Source organism: Nothobranchius furzeri, chromosome 3, assembly GCF_043380555.1.
Source record: "Nothobranchius furzeri strain GRZ-AD chromosome 3, NfurGRZ-RIMD1, whole genome shotgun sequence".
In the NCBI taxonomy this organism is placed as follows: Eukaryota; Metazoa; Chordata; class Actinopteri; order Cyprinodontiformes; family Nothobranchiidae; genus Nothobranchius; species Nothobranchius furzeri.
Genome location: NC_091743.1, coordinates 51513611 through 51529311, shown reverse-complemented (window position 1 = coordinate 51529311; position 15701 = coordinate 51513611). Strand labels below are relative to the sequence as shown.

The 15701-nt window shown below is 40.8% G+C and overlaps 1 protein-coding gene across 3 annotated transcripts in view; it reads right to left on the bottom strand.

Annotated features, from left to right (window-relative positions):
* mdfi (MyoD family inhibitor) overlaps positions 1–13170 on the bottom strand; it is a 34102-nt gene extending 20932 nt beyond the window's left edge. Inside the window, exons 1-2 of one of the 3 annotated variants that reach the window (XM_015959567.3) lie at positions 12568–13170; positions 11194–11398 (exon numbers count right to left, since the gene is read on the bottom strand). In XM_015959567.3, coding sequence (XP_015815053.3) covers positions 11194–11332 — 139 coding nt within the window. In that variant the 5' untranslated portion in view covers positions 11333–11398; positions 12568–13170. The remainder of the gene's footprint in view (positions 1–11193; positions 11399–12567) is intronic. The other 2 variants (XM_015959568.3, XM_015959569.3) reach the window with 2 other exon arrangements.
* Positions 13171–15701: the final 2531 nt, after the last annotated feature.

Genomic DNA, 15701 nt, shown 5'->3' with positions numbered 1-15701 from the left:
ATCCCTGGACAAATATTCACACATACATGAACAGAAAAAAGAGTGCACTCCTGCCAAAAGCAAAAAAGATCACACACACACACACACACACACACACACACACACACACACACACACACACGCTGAGTGCTGCACTGGAAGATGTCCAAAATCAGAGATTATAGTTGCTGTGAGAGAATGAAGCAGTGTAAGCCCATTAAGGACAAAGAAACTGCCTGCAGATGAACAGGCTTTAGGGTAATTTAATTGTTACTTGGTTACTGAGAGTCTTCTGGGCCATGGGAAAATACGACTGCTTCGTAAACCCAGCACCGTACTGCATAAATACAATATACCCTACGACAACATCAAGCTACAGTATTATCCCTGACAGTGCATTAAAAGGGTGGCATGACCAACTCTTAAAAATTATAAACCAGAGCAAAAAACACAAGAAAACTGCCCTATTTATTCTCTTTGCATTAAAGTTTCTACCACAGCTGAGTATTTTCTGTCTTCTCTCCTCTGAATTTCTCACGTGCACTAGTTATATTGTCACTTTATCCGTTTTCTTCGTTTCAGAGGAAGTCAAGTTGCAGAAGATTAAATCGAGTTGTTTCCAAACTGCCTTCTCCTCATCGTTGCTTTCCCGTTCCCCCGGGTGATCAAGGTGATTCTTTGTCAGATGAGATATTTAATCCCTCTGGTAGGTTCCTGGTCTACCTGTCACCTCCTCTTCGCTGAACAAGCCCGGAAAATGGCTGATGCCTAATCCAACTCACGTGGCTTCTTTTCAAGTGAAGAAGCTCAGGCTCAGCTCTCTAAAGTCAGAGCTTCTATCTCCAAGGAACACTGTACTATAGAGACGGCCATTTTGGATTGTGACAGCATTCTTTGACCTTCAGTCAAAACCTAAACAGTGTGATCATATTTGGTTGGAGTAAATTGAATCAAATTGTTGTTTTTTTTTCCCAACTAAGTGACACACATACAAATGTTGTGTTTACACTGCTTTGAACTATGCAGCCTCTGGCTAGATTTTGTAATCTTCAGATAAGATCTTTTCAGAGGAAGACAGTAGCTCACTCACACTTCTCGCTGCCGACTGCAACTGGATAATTTGCATAAATGTTTGATAATAATATAATCAAGCTACAAATTCAGATATAGCAACTGACTTAATTGCAGCCTGTGTAATGACTAGAGCTCTCTAAAGTCCTTTAAACCTTGAGGCAGATGGCCATCCATGATGAGCCTGGTTCTGCTAAATGTTTCCTCCTTCTCTTGGTTGACACCCACCACCAGATGCTTACTCTGGATGGGGGACTGCATACAAGTTTGATGCAACCGGTCTAAGGGTTATGCTATTCCCAGCCAAGACAGAATCCTCACCTTTTGAGGATGTTTGCACCAACACTTCAAGGAATAATTTGAAGAAAAATAATAACAAAGGTACAATGTAATATTATCATTGTAATTGTAACCTTCGACCACTAAAAACCATGAATCAAAAGGAAAAAAAAACTAACAGACACAGACATTTATGTAAATCTGGTATTGAACGAGTATTGAACACATAATGAATATTGCATTGGTGTTATTGTGTACCAGGATAATGCCAGTACAGCTTAACCTGAGGAGTTATACACTCTTACTTCAGAGGGGATGAATGACCTACGGTAGCGTTCTGTCTTACATCTGGGATGTCTCAGTCTGCCTCTGAAGGAGCTGTCCATGGTCTCCACAATAGAATGCAGTGGGTGGGAGGGTTTTTTTTTTAAATTGTGGTCATCTTCCCCGGCATCCTCCTTTCACACGTCTCCTCAGCTGGATCCAGTGGGCAGCTCAGAGCTGAGCTAGTTTTGAAAACTAGCTTGTTCAGCCTCTTTCAGTCTCGGTAAGAGCTGTCTGCACCCCAGCAGATCACAGCAGAGTGGACAACAGAGCCAACAACAGAATGATAAAAATATTTTAGCAAATGGAAATTAACTCTGAAGGACCTCAGCCTCCTCAGGAGGTGAAGGCGGCTTTTGCACTTCTTATACGGAACATATGTGTTGTGGGGCCAGTTCAGTTTATGTTGGGATGAACATCCTTAAATACCTAAAGGTATTCACCACCTCAATGTCTGCTCCCTGGATGTTTACTGGGAGGTGAGGAGGAGTTTTCTCTGGAAGTCAGTCACCCTTTCCTTAGTCTTACTGGTGTTCTAGTGAAGGTAGTTTCACTCACAGGTCTACAGTACTACAACATTAAACCTGCAACAATAACAGCATAAAATGTCTCAGAAAGGAAAGTGAGTTTGTCTGTTAGTTTGTGTTATGAGATGGTGCAGTGGTTAAAATTGTTGTTTCGCAATAACAATGTCGCAGGTTCAAGTCCTTGCTTGGGTCTTTTTAGGCCTGCGACGATAATACATTCTGCTAAGTGGTAAAATGGTAAATGGCCTGTATTTGTATATAGCGCCTTCTTATGGTTCTACAACCCCCCAAGGCGCTTCACAACACAATCAGTCATTCACCCATTCACACACACATTCACACACTGGTGGGGATGAGCTACGATATAGCTACAGCTGCCTTTGGGCGCACTGACAGAGGCAAGGCTGCTGAGCACAGGCGCCACCGTTCCTTCTGAACACAACCAGCAGGCAAGGTGGGTTAAGTGTCTTCCCCATGGACACAACAGCAGAATTCTCTGGTTGGAGCTGGAATCGAACCTGCGACCTTCCCATTACTGGACAACCTGCTCCACCTCATGAGCTACTGCTGTGCTGGACGATATATTGTCCAACAAATTATTGACGTTAAAGAATATTATTGTCGACATCATCAAGACCAAAGTAACCACTTATGCAATGTTAATATATCATAATGATGCAAGTACACCTTTTAAAATGCAACAATTAAACATTTATTTACATTGAAATGTCCAGAACCAGAATTTCTTAATAAATAAATGAAACAAACAAAAATAAATAAATAAGGAATTTCACTCTCCGTTAGAAAATATTGCACCAAAAGCCATAAAATAGACCCTGTCTCGCCAAAACAATAAATACAATGGCCTATCCAGCATCAACAACGAAAACTGCACTTCAATAATGACAATACATAACAATAATAGAGTTGTACATTTCCTAACCTTGATATATTGAGGTTGGAAAAATTATTGAGTTCATTTTCATATATCGTACAATAATTGATTTATTGATTATCGTTCCAGCCCTAGGCCTTTTCTGAGTGGAGACTGCATGTTCTACCCATGCTATTTTTCTTTCAGTACTCTCACTTTCTCCAGCAGGCAGAAGCCAAGCACTTTAGAGTACAAGTTTTTTTAAGCTGGTTCAAGGAGTGAGAGAACAGGACAAAAATGAGTGAAAACCAAGGGTTTAAGATTTTAGAGATACACTTGTGAGAGAAAACGAGGGAGACCACAGACCACCAAAGCATCAGCAGTCCACAATTTTCAAATGTTTCGCAACGTCGTAAAGAAGAATATAGTGTTCTTGTTTTTGTTGTTCCAATATGCCATATAAATGCCTTCAGCAGCTCCCAGCTTATTTAGATTTCTGTAAGAAACCAAATTAGCACAAGCCTCAACAAACCTCAGGCACTAAAAAAAGAGGAGCGAGGAAAAATGGCCGACACGTTGAAACAAAGAAACAGTTGAAAAGGAGATGGAAAGGGTTCAGGCTGCTGCTGTATGGCGGACACAGAAAAACACGCTTTAAGTAAATCTATAAACACAGAGGTAAAAAAAATAGTCACTGACTTTTATTTTTACAGAGATGTAAATGTGGTGAAAAATTGATTCGGTTGTTAACCTCATAGGGACAAGTGTGCTTAAATAACTACAAATCCTAACTATACTATTATTTACCTGGTAGCCCAGTTGTGATTTCTGGTTGTTTGAACTTATCCAGTCTAGTTGTTTGGCCTCATTAAAGTTAGCATCTGACTCAAATCTGAAGAAAAAATCTGAACATGTCATTAATTTGAGTTAATTTAGTGTGTATCAGAGACAGCAAGATAAGGAGTTTTTAAATACACATAAATAAAGAGACAATGTGTCGATTTTACCAATAATTTTTGGAAATATGCATTGAAAAGTTGTTGAAAAGGAACTAAATGATGCCCAGCTTTTTAACATCTAAACATAAAAATTGGGTATGAATTATGGGAGCAGGTTTAGACGACGCCATATTAGATGCCATGTTTCCTTCTACGGGAGCCCATGAGGGCAAAATGCATTTGCTTAATTCTAACAAGCGGTTACAAAACTTTCGCCATTCATAAACGTTGTTGCTTTACACATTTACCTCTTCGCCCATTGCCAGTGATGAAAGGGAGTCTGATGTGTTTGTCATTTTGCTGGAGGTTGAACCATTTGACAAAGTTCTTGCTCGAAATTGTGCTCCCATGGATTTTTGACCCTAATGGCCATCCGTTGGTAAGGTCTTACTCAAACACAAAGATACTGCTTGCTTGCAATGATTTAGGTGTATACTGCCCCCCTATCGCCAGGGAAAAAAACACAGTCACTTTAAAAATAGCCACCAACATAGCCATTCTGGCAATATTATGAAGCAATGACAAATGCACCAAAATGTTTAAACACTGAATGATAGTACTTAGTTTGAGGTTCTAAACTGAATCATTTCAAGTGCAGTTTGGGGGTGGAACTAAGTTGCAGGTTGTGGCTAAATTACGTGAAAGGAAAGGAAAGTTGTTGGTGGTGAAAGAGAACTGGGAAGTTTAACATGTGGTGATGAGAGGCTCCTACTGTATAAACAGCCTGACTTCATCTTCATGAGCCACACTCACAACATGAGGCACACATCTATCAAAACAACACCATCAGCGTATCGCTGTTTAACGACTGAACAGAATTTAATTCACTGAAATAAAGACGTGGATTAGTAAATGATGCGCTCTTTGTGACGCTGTAATCGTCTTGTATGTATCAGAGATGGTATGAACTGTCAGATAGAAATGTTGCTCCCATCACACAGATGGGGATGGAAACACTTCTGGACATAGAAATAACCAAACTTACGTTTATACAAATGGGAACTTCTTTTAAAGTAGCTTAAAATCTGACAACTATTGTCAAAAGTTTTACCAGGTAACTGAGGAACAAATAAAGAAATGCTTCATATTAATGCACCCTTCAATAGAGCTCTATGAAATCTGTCAAAAATGTTATTTTCCTAATTCTCTTTCTTATAAGTTCCATATTTTTAAAATTTGACCATATTTTTATCCTGAAGTGTGTCTTATTTTATGTTGGATAAATCAAATTTAACTGAAAAATATCCAGAATTTCATAAATATTAAAACATTTTCACACAAATACCAGAAAAAAACTGTTTAAGTTCAATGGAACATTTTTAGTAAGCAGCTTAAACTATGCATCTCAATTATGAAATGTTCCAGTGTTTTATATAGGAGAGAAATAAAACAGACTTCCTTTAGTAAAATAAAGCACTTCACCTGTGAAAGTTCACAAATATAGGAGAAAACTATTGTTTTGATTTGTAATTGTGTGCAATTATGATAATGTTCAGGGTGGAGGAGATTATAGAGCTCCGGACCCCACGTGACTCTCAGTTAGTAGACGCCATATTGGCAGGTAAAAGAAGCTAAACAAACACGGATCTTAACTATGAACATGAACGGGATCGGCTTGGATTTTACTTCGTCGGAGTTTACTTCACACTTTAAAACCGAAGAAATCGTTTTATATAGTCAGAAATTAACATCTCTGACCCTTACCGTGCCCCTGGGATACTTTTTAAAAACGCCAGAAGCTGTCGGAGCGGACTTCTTACCGGACCTGGCCAGGGAACCCCTTGGGATTTACCCGGAGGAGCTGGCTCAGGCGGCTGGGGAGAGGGAAGTCTGGGCCTCTCGACGCTACTGCCCCCGCAATCCGACTCCGGATAAGCGGATGAAAATGGATGGATGGATGGACAAATAACCGATTTACACGTAAGAAGTTTAAATATAGTGCTGTGCTGTTTGAATGTATAAACTGAACACCAAGAGAAATCACTAGTTTGATTTTTTTTCCGTGAATAAAATAAAAATGTCAGGCAGGAGCGTCTCAGGATCTGTCTGAGATGTGTCTGAGTGAGACAGATAATAGCAATCCAAAGTGCTTTTTATGTGTGATCTGACAATTGATCAACCATTGCTTAAAAATTAAATACAGCTTAGACGGTTAATTGCTGTGATCATAAAACACGTAAACGGCAGCACGCAGAAATCATGAGGCAACGTTTTACGTGATGTTTACTTGTTGCTATGAGTAATAAGACAGAAAAAGCCACGCCAAAATAAGTTTAGGAAGCCCACTAAGAATCGTAATAAAAGCATTTAAAATAAACACCATACACAGTTGAGGAAACGTTGGTTTAAGTACCTGATATGAAGCGGTCGCTGCGTAAGCGAAAACCTTTACTCTCGGGATCCCACAGTTTCATTTTAGCCCGGTCACTAGCGCGTTTTATTACAATGGTCCAACGTTTGTGGCGCTCCGGATCTTGGGGAATCCTGTAGATGGCTCATTCCTTATGTCGTCCGCGTCTGTTCTGCATCCTGGGGCACAACAGGAATCTACCATATTTCCTGTCTGATTCAGTTTTCTGACAATAACAAATAGTCCAGCTGCCGGCTTCTACCTGCCAATATGGCGCCGTTTTGATTTGAACTGTTGCATGCCGGGAGAAGTGACGTCAACTCCCGGAGCTCTATAGACATTTTTAGATCAGGTTCATTTATTAACTCATTTATTAGCACATCCCAGCTCTAAAGCCGATCTTCATCTGTGTAAGTCACACGTCACGTGATCAGGAAGCAGAAAATCCATGTGTTAGGAGATCGTTTTGGGCCGTTGCTGTAAAAAAAGTGAGGCACGAACTGGAAAAGCTTCTGCCGATCACAATTCGACAACGAATTATGAAAGAACGGATAACGCTCGAGACGCGCAGATTCTTCCTGATATGAGAAGTGAGTCTACTCGTTTTTTTTGGTAGTTTTGGCGTTGACATCATCATAGAGCCCAACGTTCTGTGACTCTTAAAAAAAGCAGTGAAAAACACTGGCAACGAAGGGCTTTTCTGATCAGGAAATGGCTGGCAGTGAATGAGTTAATGACCATAAAAAAAAGTTGGTGGAATTTTTTTTTCTAGTACAGCATGGCATGCTCACAACTCTGTATCTACAGATAATGTAACTACAAATAAACAGACATGCACAACTTAGGCAGATATTTGGTTAAGTGACATTATAGCTGAAAAGGCCCCAAAACAGATTTTGAATCTAGTTGATTGTGATTGCAAAGACCTATAGCATCTTCCAGAAGGCAACGGTGCCAAAAGATGATATGCAGGGTGAGAGGGGTCCGAGATGATTCTTCTTGTATGACACGTCTATGGTACAGTGTGCCAGTGGAAGGGAGGGTGTGGCCTATAATTTTTGGTGATTTGTCTATTATGTTTATTAGTTTTTGACATGAGTTGAACTCCAAATTACCATACCAGATTATTATGGATGAGGTGAGTATACTTTGAATAACGGCAGTATAGAACTGTAACAAGATGTTGTGACTTATTCTAAAGTTTTTAGTTCTCTAAGAAAAAAATAATCTTTATTGGCTTATTTTTGTAAGTGTTCTGAGTGCTTAACTAGAAGTTCTGCAGCACAGCAGTTGAATAAGCTGCGTTTCCACTACAGTAGTCCCAGGAAATTTCTGGGAGAAGGTAAGGTGACAGGGAAAATACGCTGACTTGGTATTCTCAGCTGTTGTGTCTCGATACTAAATTGTCCCTTGCAGGACTAACCCTAACCCTAAGACGTCAGAATTTCATGACTGTTTCGGAAGTTAGTGAGGTCACTAATCAGTACCAAAGGGCGTCCACGAACATTAATAACATAATTTTTTTTTTAGTCTTTCAACGTTTGTTGCAATTTAATCTATTTAGGGACCAGGAGAGAGACAATAGAGACAATTTGCAGCAGCTGTGTCTTCTCGCTCCGGTGCTGCCATATCTAATGCATCTGTCACTTGTCTCCCTCTCCCCCACAGCCGTGCATGCACCGCCACAGTTAAAGACGGCTCACAGCTTTCAATACAGCGACTACATGTTCTTAGCAGGGCAAGCAAGAAAGTTGCAGGAGCAGATTTTCCCCAAATGGATTTGCTTGGGCTGCCAGATTGGCTCGGGGTCCTGCGCCTGCCGATGACGGTACGATAGAAGATTGGCTAAATGTGCATATGCACATGTGCTTAATCTGCCCGCCTGCGATGCGCATGAAGACTAGGGTTTCAGATAGCCTGTTTTATTGTTTTTGTCGCAGGCTCTCTTGCTTTTAATGTGATTCTTGTTTTTAATGAAAAAGTTTTAAAAAGTTGGTACTGTGTGCTTTTACTAACTTTTATCCTTTTTCTTTTATGTGTGGGGGTGTTTCGGCTGCCAGCTTGGCCAGTGGGATGCAGGAGCCAAGATCACCTAGCCCCAGTGATCAGCCTGACACCGCCCCTCCTCCTCCTCTCTTCCAGGCTGCTGAGGAGCACAGCTGAGCTGAATCCTGTTGAGGACCCACACCTGGGATATAAAGGCTGTGCCTTCAGCAGTCTGGGAGGCAGCGGTGCAGGGGTTCTGCTGTCCTCCAGGCCTCATTTTGGTTTCAACCCCTTCGAGTTGAAGAGTTTTAACTATTATAGTTTTAACTCCAAGTGATCCAAACGGATCATTTTGCCAGGTGTTTGATGTCAATAGATTGTTTTAGAACTTTTATCAACTTTGTGGATTTTGAAACACCTTCTGTTTTGGTGAAACTTTTAATAAGTTTTAACCAGGTGTTTTTAATGTTGGTAGCTGCTCTTTTAATGTTAACCTTTATGAGAGTATTTTTCGTTTTGCATTATCTTAATAATGCTCGCCATCTGTTTGCACTTGTTTTTTGAACCTTTTATAACAATTAAACCCCATTTTAAATCCACTGTCACAATTCTTATGTTACCCCCTCCTTCACATTTTAACACCTCCTGTCGGGGACATGACACGCCTGGTGCTGCACAACCAGTAGGCTTTGGTCACTGGACCTCAGGGACCTGATGGGGGTGTAGGGACTAAGAAGATCACCAATGTAAGATGGTGCTTGTCCATGTAAGGCCCCATAGACCAGAACCAGGATCTTGAAATGAACCCTGAAGTTAACCGGCAGCCAGTGAAGCTGGAGGAGAAGCGGGGTGATGTGGGTGTGTTTGGAAGACTTGGTCAGAAGCCGAGCACAGGCATTCTGAACCACCTGTAGACGGTTCAGGGAGGTTCTGCTCATACACGTGAAAAGAGAGTTACAGTAGTCTAAGCGTGAGGAGATGAAGGTGTGGATAACTGTCTCAAGCTGTAAAAAGCTATAAAAACTGTTGTGCTTTTTGGCAGTCTGCTGTTGGTTTCATTTCAAATTCTTTACAAAATGAAGACAATATGGTGTTTTATTAACAAAGTACAACTATGAAGAACACATTTAGGTACTAATTAACAAGAATTTAATAACAAAACTGCTAAACTCTTTCCCTAAAACCTATGTGTGAAAGAATATCGAAAAGAGATGCAATGTATTTTGGCATAGTGGATTTGCCGTAGTGTGATGTCATCGGCAGGTGCAGGACCCCAAGCCAATCTGGCTGCCCAAGCAGATCCGGTACCTACACCAGCTCCAGACCCCACACAACGTTAGAGGGAGGAGGAAAACTTTCAAATCAAAGTGCAAATGCGAAATGTGGAGCATTATGTCTTGTATGTCTCAGAATGACTATGGAGTGTCGACCACAGTTTATGCATGTAAAAATGTTAAATTTTAAGCTAATATGAACACTGGCGAGAATTATTACTGATAAAGACATTTGTGAACATGATACACAGAATTTGGTGATAAACAAGATAATTTATTACACAATGTGGCTTTAAAGAACATATTTGAGCAGAAAATGTGTTGTAATAACTGTAATAATCAAGGATTACAAATAACTCACTATACAGTGGTACTGTGGTAAAGCCACATGACCAAACCAAGAACAGAGATGCTCATGTAATTAGAAAAACAAATCTATGTAGTAATGACCGCAGTTCAGACTTCGTTAGATTTTTTTAAAGAGGATTAAAATGGTGGCATCAACCATCAAAAATATTTGTGGTAGGTTCCCATGGCAACAAGCCACTTAAATCTTTGCACACTGCCCTGATTGTTAACCACACCTACACTAAATACCCCATAAGACCTGCACTCTAATATGCAGTTAGCACAGTTGCTTCCTCTGTGAAACTTGAGGGAACTTGAATCGGCTAATCCAGGATGAGTCATCCAGGCACATAACTGGCCTGAGCTGAGTCCACATCCCCTTCCAGCCGTCTCAGACAACTTCTGCCATGACTAAACTCTCACAACGAGAGAAGGTCATGGGTTCATTCCCAAATCCCCACGAGTGCCATCGAGGAGTTTTTAGCGTTCCACTGGGCTGAATTGGTCTTGACCCCTCGTATTATCCAAGGCTGCACCATCACCTGAATACACAACTGTTTGCTGCTTTGTCACTACATATATCTCTCACTTTACAAATCACAGGAATTATGAAAAAAAAACGGAAATGCTAAAATTATGTAATTTTCTGGAGCTTAGCAAGTTGACTGAAAATAAATATGAAAAAAGCATTGAATACAATCATAATTTTTATATTTTCTAGGTTTTATGACTTGTACATAAAACATAATTCATTGCTTGATGCTCTGTGTCTCTACCCTGACTTCTACTGTAAGGAGTTACAACTGCGGCATCATGAGTCATGCAAAGCTACAAGATCTTTAGATTAGGTCCTGTGCACCAACATGGGCTTCAATAATAATAATTTGGTCTGCAAAAAATATGTCAAACTGAAACTTTCTATGATCAGTTTTTGTTACGGCACTAAAAAGACAGCAGGAATGCAACTTTCTCCTTTGCTAAATCCTTATTTTCCATAGCACTCCTTTGGATGACCAGAATTCATCGAAACAAACACTTTGTGACTGTATTCAACGATCCAAACCATGTCCTGACACGTCTTCTGTTTCCGTTTTCTAGAGAGACCTGTGTGCAGGTCTTCCAACAGCTACTTGCTTTAATAAGATGCATGCTGGTGTGTTTTCTTTTGCGTTCACTTTCTTACCGTCACCAGGACAGGAGGTTGGGTTAGGACAACGGTGTTCTCCCTCTGTGCTCGAGGTTGTTTGAGCTGGAAGTAAAACCGGGTTTTCGTTATCAGAAGGCTCTTTGGAGACGGCAGTGGCGCTCCTCTCCGCGTCCATGGGCGTACAGGCCTGGCTGTTTAGGGAGGAGGTGAATGAGCCTGAGGCAGCAAGGAAAGATGGACTCTGAAACATTTAACCATTTTGAATACACATTAAATTCAACACTGAGACTGACTTGCAACAGTGAAGTGCTGGAGGCAAATCAGATCATTGATATAATCACTACACAGGGGCTTGTTTGTTTTCTTTTGTTCAGTTCACAGTTGAATTTATAATTCCTTCAGGACTTTTTCACCTTTTCCCCTGAGAAAGGATGGATGTAAACAGGAAATGAAGATGTGTTTACGTTTTTTATTTGATCTTTCTTGTTCATCATAAAAAATAACAGTCACATAGTAATTATGAAACTGAACAGTAAAACTGGTAGAAATATCAATTATTTTATACTAGCAGAAACTAACAACAAAATAATGGTGTGTTTACAGACCAGAAGAAAAAAAAGATTTTTGAATGTTAAATTAATTTAGTCTGATTCCAATCAAATGTAAGAGTTATACTGTAAATTGAAAGAGATTAGCGTGCACGTTTTATATATTTATGAGACAACATGCCGCTGTTGTTCAACCCACCAACTTTTTTTGCCGTAAACTAGTAGAGAAAATCACACCTTCATTAATTTTTATTAAAAAGTTGCATAAATACGTCATTATTATCAGCTCTGTAGCTTAATAGCCACAGAACCATGAACCACGACTTACGTTTTAGACCAGTTTAAGTAGACTCTCCTATCACGTGCTGGTTAGGATGAGCGCGCGCCTCGCCCGCTCAGCTAGCCAGCTGTTTGCGCGCTCCCGCGCCTGACGTGCACCCACTGCCCCCTGACTGATTCGCTTTGACAGCCTACTGCGAATTAGTGAAAACGAATCATGACCAGATATTTATTATAGTCGTTTTGATGAACGACTTCTAACGCAAACACAATAAACTCGATGTGAGAACTTTGTGAAAACTTTGGAGAAGTTTCTGGAAAGCGGAGAAAGCACGCTCCGCACAAAGCGCTAACATATACAAGCTTTATTGAGGATCAAGTTTAAGTAGGAATGTGCACTTAATCCTAAATCCAGCAGATGTGTCTCTTAACAGCGACGTCTGTTTACCTTGACGTGTCTGCGCGTTTATTCAAAAACGAGTCTCTGCACGTTGAAGCCAAACTTCTCAAACTTTTTCTGCACAGCTTCTCTTTAATAACAATAATAACCGGCTTTCAGGTTGAGTAGCGAATTAAATCTTACCTTCTCTTTCTGGCTGGGACTCTGAAGAGCCGAGACTTTTGACTAGTTCATCTCTTATCTCCTCTCAGGTGGACCCCCAGCCCTCCAGCTCCTGTCGGGTCCTCCTCCGCCCAGCTCGTCTCTTTTCGGGGTCACTAAACCTCTCCTCGGCTCATGCAGGTGACATCAAAGTCCAGAATCAGAGCATTTTTCCTGAGCGGAGGTAAGTGTGCAGAGCGCCGCTCCTCTTCCTCGGCTCGCCCCGTCCTCCGGCCGACCAGATGTTGGGGATTTTGCAGACAGCTCGCAGAAATCTCTTTGTCTGCAGCCTCGATCACCTCTCACGGCGTTTCCGTACAGGCCAGGACCAGATACACAACCGGACCAAGTTGATTCAATCTCAGAAAGAGTTTTAAGTCCTCTTTGCCTCTCCGTCCTTCTGTGCTACTGCTGCTTGTAGACAGGAAACTCCAGTCAGCAGTGATTGTGCTTCCTCCAGGCTCTATAGGGCTGAACTGTGCTGTCATATAATTACCCCCTTAACCCCAACCAGATAGAACACTGTCACAGACAAGATCTCATCAGAAATAACAATAATAATAGAAACAAAACAAAAATCCATGAATTCAATATAACCGAAGCAGTGATTTTCCTTCATTTTACCACCAGTTTATTTATAAAGCACATTTAAAAATAGCATGGCAGCTAACCAAAGTGCTGTACAGGAGAGCAAAAGACTCAAACACAACAACAAAGACAGCATAGGAATAAAATATAAAGCAAAAACACAAAAGCATTATACATTTTTACAATTTCAGTGGCATTACTTCCCTTTAGATGCTATAGTGTATTTTTCTTAAAATACCTGTTTGGTTGATGCAGAAAAATGATAATTTTTGGATTGTTTTTATTAGAGGATGCTCTCTTTGTTTTTTCCGAGCATCCAGGAAAGCATTTACGAGACTTGACATACTTGCTGCATAACTTTGTTTCGTCTTTACGAGGCTTTTTGTTTGAACAGGACAAGAGCGAGCGCACTTAGTTTAATGGGGTGTCTCTGTTTTTATTTTCTTTGCTGGCGTGGCTCACTAAGAGAAGTTCCTACATTCATCGTAGCTCATCACCACCAGTGTGTGAATGAGTGTGTGAATGGATGAATGATACACTGTAGTGTGAAGCGCTTTGGAGTCCTTACTCTGAGAGGCGCTATACAAGTGCGGGTCATGTTTCACAAATTTAAGAAACAAATCGGGCTGGGATTCATCCACGAGATTTAAAGTTTACTTCCTCATTTACAGTTTGTGAAACTCGCTACAGCATCTGACACACTGATGTCTTGTAGACAAGTAAAAAGCAGTATTTGGAAACTACATTTTAAAGTAGAAATTAACATGCATATGTATTGGGTCATGGGAGTATTATTGCCTCCTACATGTACTTACAGAAAATGTACACTGACACTAAGAAGAGATTCAAAATATACACAGGTTTCCAACACGGGAGTGTTCCTGCTGTTATTGGTCAAGTAATGATAAACTACTTGAATACCTAACTGTTGGGCGAAGTCAACAACACAGTGACACATCATCAGGCACATTTGGAGTCAGGTTAAGGTCAACCTACATGCATGGGCCTGTAAGAGGAAATCTTCAAAGAAAACGCACGCACGCACGCACGCACGCACGCACGCACACACACACACACACACACACACAAAATGTTGAAAACTGAAATTTAACCCTAAACTTTTATTATCTCTTGATGCCAAAAGACAGGCACTAATGTTTTTGTCTGTGTGAATGTGCTTTACTCCAGTAGCTCCTCCTTAAACATTTTGGTATTCAGAAATTGTTTTTGCCAAATGCAAACACGTTTTTTTTTCCAGTAAACAAAGTTTAGAAAAGTTTTTTTCATAGAAAAAAAAGTCCCATTGTTCCTTTTCTTTTAATTAGAAAGACATTTTAGCTATAAACATGATTCAAGTACTGCAACTACTAATTGTTTATTTAATTATTGTCAAAACTCTAATAACAATAAAAAACAAAGCATTAAAAGACCAAATTAAATTATAGCTTTGTGTGCTATTTTTCATGTGTGTTGAGGAAAACATTTTTAATTTTAACAAAATCCAGATTAGAATCACAATATGGACAAGCTGAAATTCTAATTTGATGATAAAATCTCTCTTAAATTGTATTTATTCTGGAACTACAGTTATCACGTAACAATGTAGCAGCAACGTTGTTATTCAAAGTGCCAAATAAGTTACAGAGAGGACATTTAACAGAAGCTGTAAAGCGACTTTCGGAAGACGTTGTAGTGTACCAACAACGCCCCCTGTGGAACATAGTAACCAAAACGTAGCAGCTATGTTGTCACTATGTCACAAACGAAACGTCGCAAAATGCGACGTTGTGGCGAATTTCTGTGTTAGTAGGGAGGGCCTCAGTGATGCAGTCATCTCTAGCTTTGGTTTTGGCAGGGGACAGAGAGAAGAGGTGCCTGCGAGGGTAATAGCCAATTGGTTTTTCATGTCATAGGAGAAATGAGGTGGAAGAACGGCGGCCTCTTGTTTGTCAAAGTCTCCAACAACTTGAGTGGGTATGGCTTCCTGGTTGGGACTCCCTTGGTCAAAGAGCTTGGTGGGAAGAACGATGGTAGTCAGTGATGCACAGTTGGCATCCAAGGTGAGCAGCCGGCCCAATGACCAGGAGTTATGAGGGTCATTTAAGCGGAGCAAGAAATGGCCCAGAATGAGAGGTGATGAAGGGGCCATGACAATGAGGAACTGAATGGTCTCCTGATGTTTTCCTATTGTCATCTGGAATGGTTGGGTTTGGTGTGTGACAGGGAAGGGATGAAGTGGAGGGCCGTCCACAGAGATGAATGGTATTACGTGGTCCAGCCGAGCCAGGGAGATCTTGAGCCAAGAAGCCATGTCCTTGTCCATGAAGAGCTTGGCTGTCCCCGAGTCCAGGAGGGTCTCAGTGTGGGGTGGCATGGAGTCAAGGTGGAAGGACACCTTGAGATGGAGGCGCAAGGTGTAGGGATGGTGCAAATCTAGGTAGGAATCTCTTGATGCCTTCCTGGTCTCATCATTTCCCAGGTGGAGGGGGCATTGGGAATGAAGGTGTTTGGCTGACTCACAGTAGGCA